Source organism: Engraulis encrasicolus, chromosome 17, assembly GCF_034702125.1.
Source record: "Engraulis encrasicolus isolate BLACKSEA-1 chromosome 17, IST_EnEncr_1.0, whole genome shotgun sequence".
Taxonomy (NCBI): domain Eukaryota; kingdom Metazoa; phylum Chordata; class Actinopteri; order Clupeiformes; family Engraulidae; genus Engraulis; species Engraulis encrasicolus.
In genome coordinates this window covers 19,514,163-19,529,162 of record NC_085873.1, presented here as the reverse complement: position 1 = coordinate 19,529,162, position 15,000 = coordinate 19,514,163, and the positions used below count along the sequence as shown (strand labels likewise).

Here is a 15,000-nt window from a genome sequence, read left to right as displayed (position 1 = left end):
AGACACACACACACGCAGACACACAGACACACACACACACACACAGAATGCACCATTGACAAGGAAGGCTGTGGGAATCATATTACTGCTACAGTATACAGTATATACAGTACACAAGGGGACGCCTTGGGGATCAGCTGTGCGATACGGTGCGTGCGTAAGTGTGTGCCTGCGTGCGTGGAGTGGTGTGGTGCGGTGAGGGGAAGAACGTGTGACTTGGGGATCAGCTGTACGTATGTGCGTACATGCGTGTGCGTGCGTGCGTGTGCGTGTGTGATGTGCGTGCGTGTGTGACGTGCGTGCGTGTGTGCCTGCGTGGTGTGGTGTGGTGTGGTGCGGTGAGGGGAAGAACGTGTGACTTGGGGATCAGCTGTACGTATGTGCGTACGTGCGTGTGCGTGCGTGCGTGTGCGTGTGTGATGTGCGTGCGTGTGTGACGTGCGTGCGTGTGTGCCTGCGTGGTGTGGTGTGGTGTGGTGCGGGATGAACGCGTGACTTCCCCCAATTACCAGAGACGGATTACGATTCCATGGGCCCCTGGGCCAGACAACAAGAGACCCCCCCCTCCATGGTTGTTGCTGCTGTACTTTCCATAAAAAGACTCAGGGTTTTAGGCCATATGTTTGAGGCCCTAAGTTGTTAATGTAAGATGAGAATGGAAAAATTGAGGCTTGGGGTTCAGGGTTCCCCTTAACCGGTCGAATACACTGGCCGCGACGCGATTGAAGCGACAGAGAATCGCTTCTGTCAGCAGCAAGCGATACGAGCGATTGAAGCGACTAGAGTATGTCCGTTACAAGCAGAACACAAGCATTCAAACATTCCCATTGGCTGTGGTCACTGACCACTATACAGTCATTGGCTGTCGCATCTTGTCGCTGAACTGCGTCATAGCTCATTTGCATAACATTCCCAGGAGTTCAACTAGAAACTGTTGCTCTCATCGCGCAAATCGCCTCTAGTCTCCAGAATCGCTTTTGTCGCGTGACTCAATACAAATACAATTACTTCCGTCGCTCGCCTCGCTTTGTCGCGGACGGGGTATATGCCTGGTAACTCTTGGGGCCCCGGGATACTGGGCCCGGTAGGCTCGCACAGGCCCACGCCCTTGCCTATGACAACACATCAGAGCACGTGCCTTCCCCCAGTGACGCCGCATCAGTTTCCCCCTCTCAGTGACAATGTATACAGTATACAGCATGCTGTGCGTGCGCATGTGTGTGTGTGTGTGTGTGTGTGTGTGTGTGTGTGTGTGTGTGTGTGTGTGTGTGTGTGTGTGTGTGTGTGTGTGTGTGTGTGTGTGTGTGTGTGTGTGTGTGTGTAAAATATACAGTATACATTGCGCTACTTCTTCTGTTGGTATGGATCGAACTGTACTTTGTTCATCTACCGTCTACATTACATGTCATCCAATCTTGTGCTTGTGAGGGCAAGTGTGTGTGTGTGTGTGTGTGTGTGTGTGTGTGTGTGTGTGTGTGTGTGTGTGTGTGTGTGTGTGTGTGTGTGTGTGTGTGTGTGTGTGTGTGTGTGTGTGTGTGTGTGTGTGTGTGTGTGTGTGTTTGTATGATAGTGGGCAGGGTGGGGTGGATTGGTGGAGTTGTGTAGCGTTTCCCTGAAAGACTTTGGTGTGCTTGGATACTGTTACAATGATTATGTCATTGTCAACACCCTGTGTGTGTGTGTGTGTGTGTGTGTGTGTGTGTGTGTGTGTGTGTGTGTGTGTGTGTGTGTGTGTGTGTGTGTGTGTGTGTGTGTGTGTGTGTGTGTGTGAGTCTTTGTCTCTGTCCTTCTCTCTTTTCTCTCTCTCTCTCTCTCTTCCTGCCATCTTCTCTCTGTTGGTTGCATAACCATGGTATTGGAAATCGCATATGTAATCAATACATGACATTGCAGACACAAGGCTGTATGTCCTGTATATACAAACATAGATCTATGTCTTGAATATCCCTCAGTAAAGCTTGCTTTTTACCATTTATTTCCGTGTAACCCTGCGAACACAAATGAAGAGACCAAAGCTACAAACAGTCGCCGGACTGTCTTCATGATTAGAGCGACACACCAGCAATTAAAGCAACAGAGTATGACCACTGTTGCCAGATTGGGCGGTTACCCGCCCAATTGGGCTACTTGGGATGGCCATCTGCGAGTAAAAATGGGAAAAAATGGCCATTTGCCGTTTTTTTGTGCCAGTTTGGGCTCATAGAAGCCAATGCAATTTGTTGAAATTGGGCGGCAATTTAGCGCAATTTGCAGGTTTTTGAGAACCTTTTGGGCGGGATTTGATCAGACACATCGGAGTATGACTGTTAAAAGCAGAATGCAAGCATTCCAACACTCCAATTGGTTGTGGTGACTGTCGCCGAATTGCATAGCTAATTAACATAATATTCGCTGATGTTCAACTAAAAAGTCTTTCAGCAGTAGTATTCTGTTCATTTTAAATTTTATACAGTAACAAACTGCATCATAACTCCGTGTAGAAAGCTCTGTGTGTTCCTCTTAGCAGTCATATGGTAAATTGTAAATAGTTTTTAATATTTAACTGAGTGACATGAATAGAGTAATGGGATTTAATTTTATTCCACAGGTTTTATCTTATTAGCTACATACTGTATATAGGCTACCTATTTATTCTTTATTGTTGACTGTGATATGTGTTTGTCTTGTGTGTCTTTTTGCCACTACCAAAGCAAATTTTCCATTTCATGGACAATGAAGAAGTCTAAGGGCCTTTCCCATTACTAATCTCTACCCCTACCCCAGTGGCGGTTTTGGGGGGTGTGATGTTGGTAAGCACAAATTCTGTAACCAAGCCAAACTAGTGGGGTCTCCCCCAGATGAGATTTTTTAAAAATAAAAACGCTCCTAAATTGTGAATTTTGACCTCTTCAGACAGCTCCCTAGGCTACTAAGTCATTCTACCACGTTGCATTTGACATCCTTCACTCCACGACTTGAAAATACAATCCAAATGTTCGCGTTGCATCTTACAGCAATGCATTGAACAGAAAAACACATCACTGACGGTCATCATTCCAGAAAGGGTTCTTATTCTGCTAGGTAGAACTAATAGAAATGAAGTCAAGAGTGGTCACGACGAGCATGCCGTTGCGACCAGGCTACACTCACTGTACACGAGAGCTGCCAAAAACTTACGTAGGCCTGCCGTTAACTTGAAAACAGGCTACGGGAAAGACAGACACCAGCCCTTTTGAACAATTGTGAACCCATCTATGGGTGAGCGAGTGAACCCGTTCCTAAGCCGCAAGCTTCATCAACAACCAAACATGTTACAGCTGACAAATTTAACCTTACCTTAAAATGCTGTCTTGACCGCAGAAATCCCAAACTTTCACTTACAGTAATCCACACGTTTTCAAAATCATTGTCCACGTTCCCATTTGTAATCCATATGATATCATAGCTAATCAAGAAAGGCATATTGTGCTGCCGTTTAGCTATTCTCTTCAACTGACGGTGTGTGGTTCATGTTATCTGCATATTATTCACGTTTCTTCTTGATATGTCCCAAAGTTCTACTTCATAATTTGTCCACATCCAAAACACAGACGTTTTCTGAAAACTTTGTTTGCAGTTCAAATGTGTTGTCAGTCTTCGAGATTATCATAAAAGCAACTGGCTTCAGTCAAAAATGTAAACATCACGTCTGCCTGAGCTCTACTTCCTGAATGTTAACGTAAGGTGTCAGATCGAGTTATGATTCATCAACTCATCTGTCAATCATATTTTCCGGTGCGCTATTGGTATAAGCACAATCAAAATGTGCTTCAAAAACTGGCGGGGCATCGGCGGAAAGCCAATTAAAAAACAGATTCTCTGCCATTGACTCCAAGTAATTTCGAAATTGTGCTTCATTTGATGTAGTAACGTGTTTCACCATCGCTGTAAAACAGTTTTTCTCGATAGCCACTGTGGTGTCGCTGTTTAACCAGTTTTATAAGAACCGCCAGTAGCAGACAACACAGACAGCTGAATCACGTCAACAGGATGAAGGGTTTAAATTCGGATGTCGTGTTTGTCGCTTTTATATTGGTAAGCCGTGCTTCAAGTGCTTACATTAAGAACCGCCTCTGCCCTACCCCTACCCCATGCCCCTCGTGCTTTAAAACGAAGCTGTAAGGTGTAGGGCTTGAAACGCAACCCTTGTGGATTGAGATACCCCTTCAACAATCACGGAAAGACACTCACAGCTGTCACTAATTCCATGCATTAGGTTGACGTTAATAGTGATTTTTTTTCATATGCGTTTCACAGAGAAAAGGGCCATTACACATTAGGACAATGTTAAACTTAGTACAATGGAATAATTATTACCACTTTAAAACTGTCAAATGTGCTATACAAATAAATAAATAATTACGGGGAAAATACTTAAACTTGTGTGCTGTAGAGGATACTGCAGTTTACCGCCAATTTTTTAATGCATTCCGTCGTGGAGTCTGGTGTCGGAAAATCTCTGCGTGGAGAGGTGGAAAGCACTTTGCCGTACCCCTACCCCTCTGTCTGAACGTGAATCAAGACGCTACACGTGAACGCGCAAAACGGAAGCGTAGGGGAAAGGCGTAGGACTAAGGGGTTTAAAGGGATTTACCGTAAGTCTGAGTCTAAGTCTAAACTGCCGTTCAAATCTCTCATTTGCCGCCCAAATTGCTTTTGTCTCTTCTGGCACCAGCTCCTCCCCACAAAGTCAATTACTTTGGTCGCCGGCGTCGCTCACGTCACCTTTGGTGTCTTTGCGCCATAAGTCTACATGTAACAAAATGTATCATCATACTTACACACTGAACATAGCAAGCACAGACCTTAACCTTAACTCTGAGGTACAGAATAGTTTTTACAGCAACATTACAGTATATTAACACAGCACAATTGTACCTAAATAGGAGCACTTAAATATCACAGCTTAATTTTCAGATGTTTTCAGGAGGCCAACTATCTTGTAATTTTCCATCTACGACCCTGTCATAAGCGATTAGGGGTCACTTCTTCTTTTACTTCTACCACTCGTTCACACTCAAACACATTCAGTCACGCGTGAGCCGCCAATGTCACTGCACATGTGCAAACCTGTCATCCACTAAATCATTAATGTCACATTATGACATTCTGTTTTCATTGGGAGCCACTCAACTAGTAAATTGGATTTAGAGTGATACCGCACATTTTTACTAGGTGACGCTTTCCCAAGGACACACAAAACAGACACGCTGTAAGGAAACTCATGACACTCTTTTACAAACCAAAGGTGAGGAAGACACCGCAATCTCAAATTCAATGAAATAAAAGGCGTACTGTTAAGTGACAACTGAAAAACAATTAAAACATGTATTTCTACTGTATCTGTGCAGTCAAAACAGATGATTTGCCTTACACCTCCAGTCATGGCTGAAGTCTTCTACTCTCACTCTCCCCAGCTGGTATGTTTCGCCTACGTCTTTAAGTTTGTTAAGAGGGCGCGCTCAACTTCTGGAAAAAAATGAATGACTTTGGGTGCGACTGGTACCACGCACTGATGATGGCTTGAGAGCTGAAACGCGTCTGCTTGTGGACATGGTGGTAATCTATAAATAAATAATGAGACGTAGCTTGTGAGTGCAGATTTTTCTTCTTTAAGTCGCCTACATCTTTACAATACCATCTGGCAACCGACACATTTTTGAATGATGCTCCTTATAAAACATCCCTACATGTGTCAAACACAAGCAGGTAATTGGAGTGCTTCTGGGTCTTCACCTTTTTTCCTTGGTGCTCATCAGTGTAGGGGCTCTCAAACTTGATCCAGGTAGACAGATGCTGAGGCAAACAAGGTTGCAATTTTTTTACTTTTTTATTTGTCTTGCAACCTTGAGTGCCTCAACATCTATCTACCTGGATCCCTACATGTGATTGGATAAACAATCTGTCCATCATCCTTACTGACATGCCACTTCAACCACTCACATTGAAGCCGAGCCATGGCAGAGCTGGGAGCGAGATAACAGGAGGAAGAAGAGCCATAGCGGCGCCCATTTATTATTGGAAAATCCAAATTAGTGATCATGATTGGCTCATCCAAATGGAAAAATCAAAAAAACATAATGCACGCCGTATCATCTGAGACATGCTGTAATAGTTATTGAAAGGGTAATTACTATAGTACTACTCCACTGACACAACACCGGGCCTTTAGTAATGAACTACGACTCGGTCATTGCTATTCTATGTACCAATAAATGTATAATGCTGTGTTTTAACAGGTTAAACAATCAAACCAATAAAACCAACAAAGAGTTCCACTTACTGTGGTTGGACTTGGAGGTAGTGTAGTGTAGTGTGATGTAATGTAGTGTAGTGTAGTGTAGTGTAGTGTAGTGTAATGTAATGTAATGTAATGTAATGTAATGTAGTGTAATGTAGTGTAGTGTAGTGTAGTGTAGTGTAGTGTAGTGTAATGTAATGTAGTGTAGTGTAGTGTAGTGTGATGTAATGTAATGTAATGTAGTGTAGTGTAGTGTAGTGTAGTGTAGTGTAGTGTAGTGTAGTGTAGTGTGATGTAATGTAATGTAATGTAATGTAGTGTAGTGCAGTGTAGTGTAGTGTGATGTAATGTAATGCAATGTAGTGTATTGTAGTGTAGTGTAGTGCAGTGTAGTGTAGTGTAGTGTAGTGTAGTGTAGTGTAGTGTAGTGCAGTGTAGTGTAGTGTGATGTAATGTAATGCAATGTAGTGTATTGTAGTGTAGTGTAGTGCAGTGTAGTGTGTGTAGTGTAGTGTGATGTAATGTAATATAATGCAATGCAATGTAGTGTAGCGTAGTGTAGTGTAGTGTAGTGTAGTGTAGTGTAGTGTAGCGTAGTGTAGCGTAGTGTAGTGTAGTGTAATGTAAACTGTACTGTGGCTGGACTTGGAGGTGTGCACAGGTGTGTAGTGTAGTGTAGTGTAGTGTAGTGTAGTGTATTGTAACATGATGTAATGTAATGCAATGCAATGTAATGTAGTGCAATGTAATGTAATGTGTACTTACTGTGGTTGGACTTGGAGGCGTGCACGGGCGTGTAGTGGTTCTTGGAGCCCGTTCGTGCCGGCGTGTTGTCTTTGGGAGAGCTGTTCATGTTCATGGCTGCGAAGTTCTCGCAGTCGTACTGCGATATGGGGATGGGGCCCTGCTGTCGCAAGATGTCCGCCAGCGCTCTGAAACAACAACGATGCACACAAACAATAAACACAATGACAGAGAGAGAGAGTGTGCAGCCGTGGCCTAGTGGTTAGACAGTTGGTCTTTCAATCTAGGGGTTGCAGGTTCGAATCAACCCTGACCTCTCCCTATATCTCCATTCATGGCTGAAGTGCCCTTGAGCAAGGCACCTAACCCCACATTGCTCCAGGGACTGTAACAAATACCCTGAAAAATAATAGTAACTGTAAGTCGCTTTGAATAAATGAAAGCGTCAGCTAAGTGTAATGTAATGTAATGTGTGTGTGTGTGTGTGTGATAGTGTGATATGGGGATGGAGCCCTGCTGTCTCAAGATGTCCGACAGTGCTCTAAAACAACAAGTAACCAATACATACTACGATACAGTATATAGAAGGCATATCTGCCAACGCTCTGATACTCACACACGATGCACACAACGATATACAGTACAGTGTGTGTGTGTGTGTGTATGTGTGTGTGCGTGCGTGCGTGCGCATGTGTGTGTATGTGTGTGTGCCCGTGCGTGCGTGTGTGTGTGTGGGGGGGGCATTTACTATCTGAAAAAGAGCACAGAGTGTGTGTGTGGTAAATGAGTCACTTGTGAACACGTACTGTGAAGTAGGGGTGGGAGATATGACGATATTAAATCGTGAATCGTGATATTGAGTAAAAGATCGTCTCGAATCTGCCAAAGTGGAGAAATCGTATAGATCGTCTTGCAGTGAGGATGTTTATTATCAGTATCAGAGTGACGTTTTCTCACTTGTGTTGTTGTCTTCACTTTATTCTTTACATTATTGTATTCCAATTGTACACTTTATGAGAGTATCATCAGTGTGTTAACATTTTATTGACTGCAAATTACAAATTGCAAGTATATGAAAGTTGTTTTTTGTTGTTTTTATTTTTTGGATGGAAGATCGTGATAAAAAATCGAAATCGAGATTTGATGTTAAAAAATCGTGATATAACATTTTTGCCATATCGCCCACCTCTGCTGTGAAGCACGCGCTCACACACACACGCACATACACATACACACACACTTGTCCAGGGGAGCACCAGGTGTGTATAGTGGTAACCCTGAGGGACCAGGGATGAAAAAAGGGGAAAAATAAGGACACATTCTCTCTCACACACACACACACACACACACACACACACACACAGAAATACAAAGACACAGTCCGCCCACACACACACACACACACACACACACACACACACACACACACACACACACACACACACACACACACACACACACACACACACACACACACACACACACACACACACACATCTACTGAATCTTGATATCTTGATAGCCTAGAGTAACAGTCTGCTCTGCCAATATTTTCGGTAGAAAACCGTGCATTTACTTTCGTCCCCCCATCCTCTGATGAAACTGTGGCAAGGCAGTCATGTAGACATGCAGACTGCACACGCTGGAATGGTCTAACGCTATTTAGACTGTGGGCATGTCTGCACTCACACACACATACACACATACACACACAAACGCAGTGAGAAATAAATGCTTTGACTGCGCCAGTCTCTGCTAATGCTTTGTGACCGCCTTTCCTCACCCCAACTCACTGTGTGTGTGTGTGTGTGTGTGTGTGTGTGTGTGTGTGTGTGTGTGTGTGTGTGTGTGTGTGTGTGTGTGTGTGTGTGTGTGTGTGTGTGTGTGTGTGTGTGTGTGTGTGTGTGTGTGTGTGTGTGTGTGTGTGTGTGTGTGTGTGACCGCTTGTCCTCGCCCCAATTGTGTGTGTGTGTGTGCGTGTGTGTGTGTGTGTGTGTGTGTGTGTGTGTGTGTGTGTGTGTGTGTGTGTGTGTGTGTGTGTGTGTGTGTGTGTGTGTGTGTGTGTGTGTGTGTGTGTGACCGCTTGTCCTCGCCCCAACTGTGACATGTTTGGAAAGCAACAGAATACATTAGTTACATGATTTCACACCACGGCTCTGCCTGGTTTTCATCCACTGATCTGGGCACTGCGCGAAGGGGAGGAACTCAATATGCAGTGTTAGTCAAACACTTACAGAGTCAATTTAACCTCTTCCATAGAGTGCATTTTGCATCGGAGTACTCTCTAAGTGATGAATTAACATAGTTTTTTTGTATTTTTGTTTTATTTATAATGTTGAGAACCTGAACGTGCTGGGTGCTTGCAGTACGTACGGAGAGGTTTGGAGGACATTGGAAATGCCCTGTTACATTGTGTTCAGGCTGTATAACGTAGAATTGTGTTTCTCAAAGGGGGCTCTAAAGCCCCCCAGTGTTGACAGCGTCAACTGTCAAGGAGGCAGCTGAGAGGGAGGGACACTCAGTTGCAAATGGGTCTATTTCGTTTACTTTTTTAATATTACTAAGTAGGGCTTTGTCAGGCGTATGATGAGGTTGAGGGGGCGTTTGGAGCCTTACGATGAGGTCAAGGGGGTGTTTGTTCATAAAAGGTTGAGATGTACGTATTAGTCCATGTCATTTAAGCACTGCTGTGCTGCAAGCGATGGGACTGAATATGCTGGGTGCTTACAGCACTTATGAAAAGAGGACTTAGAAAGTGCACTGTTACATTCTGTTAAGGACTTATTAGACAAGCCAAGAACAGCCAAAACAAGCACCTCTCTTCAATTGTAACATCACGTCTCAAGTAGATATGATTAGATACTATGAAATGGTGCATCCCAACAAGAGGAAAACATGAACAGCGGAAACAGCTTTAAAATCTTTTTCTTGTCTTTTAAATCTGTTTCTCAACCTTTTTTTTGTCCCACGCCTTTCTTTAATCATACCATGAGTACCCCCTCTCTCATGGCTTATACATATCTATTCTTCTATCCCAATATGACAATATGCTCCATACATTTGTAATTTTGCCCACGTATACCCCTTGAAATGTGCCCAAGTACCTAGTACCCCTAGTGGTACGTGTACCTAAACCTGGCTGGGAACCAATGCCATAATAACCTATACCGTGCAATACTATACCATTACACTGTACAATTGGAGAACAGATGTTAACTCAGGACTCAAGCGCAGGGTTGCCAGATGAGGCTGATGATTTCCAGCCCGAAAAATGCTCAAAACCCGCCTAGAAGCACAAAATCCCGCCCAATTCTATAGATTTCTATGGCAAAAATTGGACGGGTTTTTCTGCTAAATGCCATTTTTACCCACACACGGCCATTCTAAGCAGCCCAATTGGGCGGGAAACAGCCCAATCTGGCAACACTGCTCAAGTGTACAGCTTTTACATATTTAGAAGAAAAAAAGCCTGCCCCGAAAGCGTAAGAAATGGGGAGGCAGCTTTGAATTCTATAATACCATTCCATACATGCAGGGTGCGATTTGTTGGAAAACCAGAAGGGGGGATATGTTTCAGATTTTAAGCAATATCAATGGAATTACATTGAACTGTGATAAAATCATGGAGAAAAAGTGGCGATATCAAGACCAGAAGGGGGGACAATCCCCCCCATACCCCCTACAAATCGCACCCTGCATATATGTATTGTACAACTGGAGACAAGATTATCAAGCGTTCCCGTTTCCGTGTTTCCCAAAGTGTCCCGAAAAGGACAACCACAGCACATTTCCTCCTCCTCCACCGCTGCTGCTGCTGCTGCTGGTGGTGGTGGTGTGCAGGCAGCATACTAAAGAGGTGGGTGCCACAGCAGCAGCAGCAGCACACAGGGCTGGACTGGGAGAAGAAAAAAAAAATCAGGCCGGGCATTTTCATTCAAGACCAGTCAGTCCATCAGGCATTGGGAGAGATAATAAAGCCTGAGACAAGGGTTGCCAGATGAGGCTGATGATTTCCAGCCCAAAAAATGCTCAAAACCCGTCTGGAAGCACTAAATCCCGCTCAATTTTATTCATTTCTATGGCTATAAATTGGTCGGTTTTTACTATTAAAAGCCATTTTTACCTGCAGATGGACATCCTTAGCAGCCCAATCTGGCAACACTGCCTGTGGTAACATGTTTTGTCTTCTATTCCGAGCTATTCTGACCACTCCGTCCAAAATTAATATTTAAATCTGACTCAGAGAGGTCTGATGTAAGCGGTATGAGGACTGATATCACTTTATTGAGGGGAAGACCATGCAGGCCAAAATCATCAACGGTCCACCGGGCAAATGTCCTGTATGCCTTATGGCCAATCCAGCCCTGAACAGCGCGCCGCACACACATAGCCAAGGGATGCTCCCATCTACATACAGCCTACAGTCCAGACCAATACATCCCCAATCACAATCTACATGCCGTCTACAGTCCAGACCAATCCATCCCAGACACTCCAATCACATCAACAGACAAGATCAAAAATGAAAAAAGAAGTCTGCCAGAAGTCAACCAGGAATTGTCTGTGGGTGCAGAAAAATCCTGGTGGAAGTGCTTGACCAGGACTTGTTTTTTCATATTTTATCCTGTCATTTGGTTGTCTTGCTCCCAGGTCAGATTTTTTTTGGATGTGTGGGCTTTAACCTTCTCCCACATCTACTACTGACAGTCCGCAGTCCAGCCCAGTCCAGTCCAGAGTCAGACACCCCAAGCGGGTCTGCAATGGATGCAATGCTTCACCTGATTCCAACATGCAATATGGTGTCACTGAGGAAGCAGTCTTATCTAACCAACACAGTATTCATGTCATGCCGTAAGTCACTGATTGTACATTACAAACAAACACATGGGAAATGTGTCTTCTATTTGATGGTTTGATGACAGTTACAACTGAATGGAATGTAAAACACAGTCCTTACATGAAACAAGGTTTTTTTTTTAATTATTATTATGTAGATGGAATGGTAAAGGGAAAAAAGAAGAAGAAGAAGAAGAAGAAGAAGAAGAAGAAGAAGAAGAAGAAGAAGAAGAAGAAGAAGAAGAAGAAGAAGAAGAAGAAGAATTTCAGGTATATGGCATTGCTACAATGAGTTCGAGGCAAGAATTGAAGCCACTTTAAAGACATTTTCTATGATCACTCACTGGAAATTAGTCAACGTGCAGTAGATCTAAAACACAGTGATGACACTGACTGCAGACACATGTGAAATAATGCATGTGAAAGAACATGCCAATAAGCTCGTTCTTACCTGTGAATGTTCATCTCCTGCGGCGGCTGGTTGGCTTTGTCATAAGCAACTTTCGTGGAGACCCCCAGAACTATGATAAACGCGATCACACCGCAGGTGATGTAGACCGCCGTGTTCGTTTGGTCCATGCTCGGGTCGTAGGCGTCCTCTGTGGGCAAGGGCGCCGACGGGGAGGTCTGTTCCCAGTGGGGTTTTTGGTAATTCTTGCATGATTTCTGCTCCAGCCGCCTGTTTTTGAACTGGCAGCAGAATCGCAAGTAGCATGATCCGCAGCAGTAGTGGTGGTCCGTGTGGTTGCAGGCGAACTCCTTGTCGTAGGCACCGCTCACGTCGTAGTAGCCCCAGCAAGTGTCGAAGGGGCTGGCTGCTGGTGGTAAGGGCGCCTGCTGGATGCGCTGGCTGGTTGGGGTCGGTGGGGCTGCGGTGGTGGCGTTCACCTCCTTCGGCTTGTTTCGCTTCTGGGGAGGCTTCGCTTTTTTGGGGACCGCGCAGAACACGTTCAGTGGGTCCAAATAAATTAGCAGAAGCAGAAAGTGCTGAATACCCATGGCTTATTTTCATTTAAGACGGATCTTGCCTTCCTCTCTGTCTTTGTTTATTTCGTTCTTACTTACTTTCCCCCTTCCTCCCACCCTCTCTCTCCCCTTTTCCTCTCTCTTCCGAAGACGCCCTTTTACGCTTCGCCTTATACCCGGGGGTATGCCCCTATCCTATGGTGCTGTGGCTGCCCTGACATCCACGGTGGCTCTCGCTATCGCCCTCATCATCCCCATAGCTGCAGCAGCGTTTCAGACCCGACACAGTCAATTGCAATTTCGCGGACGAAGCCATTAATTCAATTACAATAATGAAACGCCCGTGATTGCCATCGTGGTTAGGTAGGTAGAGATGCTTATTGCGCAGCGCTGGACAGGACTGGAGTCGGAGAGTCGGCTGCTACTGGTGGAGGTGGTGGTGCGCCGAAGGACTTGAAATGCAGTGCGCGGGATAGCCTGATGTGGAGGCAGCACTCATCTCCTCTTCTTCCTCTCCCTCTTCCTCTCTCTCCCCTCTCTTTCCACCACTCGTCAAGCTGGGGCGTCACTGTCACCGTTGGAGGAGGGCGGCGGGTGCCCTTGCTGGGAACTCTTGACTGAGCAGCAGCAGGCTCTTCATCCTCCCCTCTCGCTGACTAGGAAGCCGAGCTAGGGAAAAGGGGGCACAGGAATTGACATGTAGTAATAATAATAATCGTGGGGGAAACCCACAATTTAGCCGCCTGCGAATTCAAACCCCGCAATGCAAGCTAATTAATTCCACTGGCATGCGAGGGAGCTGGTAGCTTATACGCGGCTCTTTGCATTCAGTTCAGGGTATGAGCTCAATGGCACGACTCAGGAAAAAAGGGCAATACATTTGTAATAACGAAAAGTAAATATCAATTAACTTAAAAGATGTAGAGAGAGATGTGATCATAATCAGCAATGAAAACCAACGCAAATGCATTGCCCTGCCAATATGCTTTGAAGGCAAATGGCAATTTAACAATTGCATAGAAATAATTTCACATTAACAAGGAAATGTATGCAATACACTTACCATTTAAGAAAACTGACTTGATTATAGAGGGGAAACTAATGCTTCATATCCATAACTAGCAAAAGGGCACTTGTCCATCCATTCAATACTCTGCTGAGTGCGCTGTGCTGTGCTGCGCTGTGCGGAGCCTGTCAGAATAACATCGCTGATCGGTATACCGCCTGTTCGGTGAGACACAGAGCCTCTGATCCGCCTCCTCCGATACTTACATCACTGGAGCGCCAGTCAGCGTCACAGGCACAGCAGCCCGCGCGACCACCAGGTATCCGTTAATTACATGTTCTCGGTTACTCTCATGCCAACGCATCTGATGGGTCTCCGTTGACGACGTGAGTGACTCTCCAGAACGAACAGCTGTCGGTGTGTTTGTGAAGGAATGTGCCTGACCGGGGCACCTTCTGGGTCTCTGACCTGTTTTATTAATTCTGCCTGCTCGTGAATGAAAGTACACTTCTTCTAGTCACAGCGGTCAGATGGCGGGAAACACTGAACAGACACGAGGAGGCACCGATTGCATGCGCTATATTGTGCGTAATGTATAAAAAGCAGATGTTTTCGGGATCCCGTTCTGTCGATATCAAAAAACACAGAATTCCAAACGAAACCTCGCCGTTGATGACTGCAGACTACCGGAGACGGTAGAAAGGCAACCAAGTGAATCGTTGGTACTTCCACCTCGCCTGAGCTGCAGATAGGGACAGGCTTCAGCTGCGCGGACCCGGGCTGAGAAGTCGGCTGCTCTCATTCATTCATTCAAGTTGCCATATGCCTGTCTGACTCCGTGCCAAACGGTAGCCAATTTCATCATGACATTACCACATTTGCATTACATTAACAAGGGAGTTTCGTAGTTTTGCGCAATTTTATCCTACTGCAATTGCCCTATATCGATGATGGTTCATACACAGCGACCATCCTCCTTCATCATTATCCTGACTGACTAACAGATAGTCGTCTATATGAAGATTGTGGTTGCTTACGGGAAAGGAGAGGAGAATAGATGGAGGGGGGTGGAGAGGAGAGGAGAGGAGAGGAGAGGAGAGGAGAGTGGGCATGACAGGGGATGAGAGGAGGGGAGGGAGAATGGCAGAGGAGAGAGGAGGAGAGGAGAGGAAATGAGGAGAGGGAGAAT

The 15,000-nt window shown here is 45.1% G+C and overlaps 1 protein-coding gene across 1 annotated transcript in view; it reads right to left on the bottom strand.

The window, feature by feature from the left end:
• LOC134467651 (protein shisa-6-like) overlaps positions 1 to 13,980 on the bottom strand; it is a 177,216-nt gene extending 163,236 nt beyond the window's left edge. Inside the window, exons 1-3 of the mRNA XM_063221490.1 lie at positions 13,869 to 13,980; positions 12,291 to 13,474; positions 7,025 to 7,191 (exon numbers count right to left, since the gene is read on the bottom strand). Of these exons, the coding sequence (XP_063077560.1) occupies positions 7,025 to 7,191; positions 12,291 to 12,838 (715 nt within the window). The 5' untranslated portion in view covers positions 12,839 to 13,474; positions 13,869 to 13,980. The remainder of the gene's footprint in view (positions 1 to 7,024; positions 7,192 to 12,290; positions 13,475 to 13,868) is intronic.
• Positions 13,981 to 15,000: the final 1,020 nt, after the last annotated feature.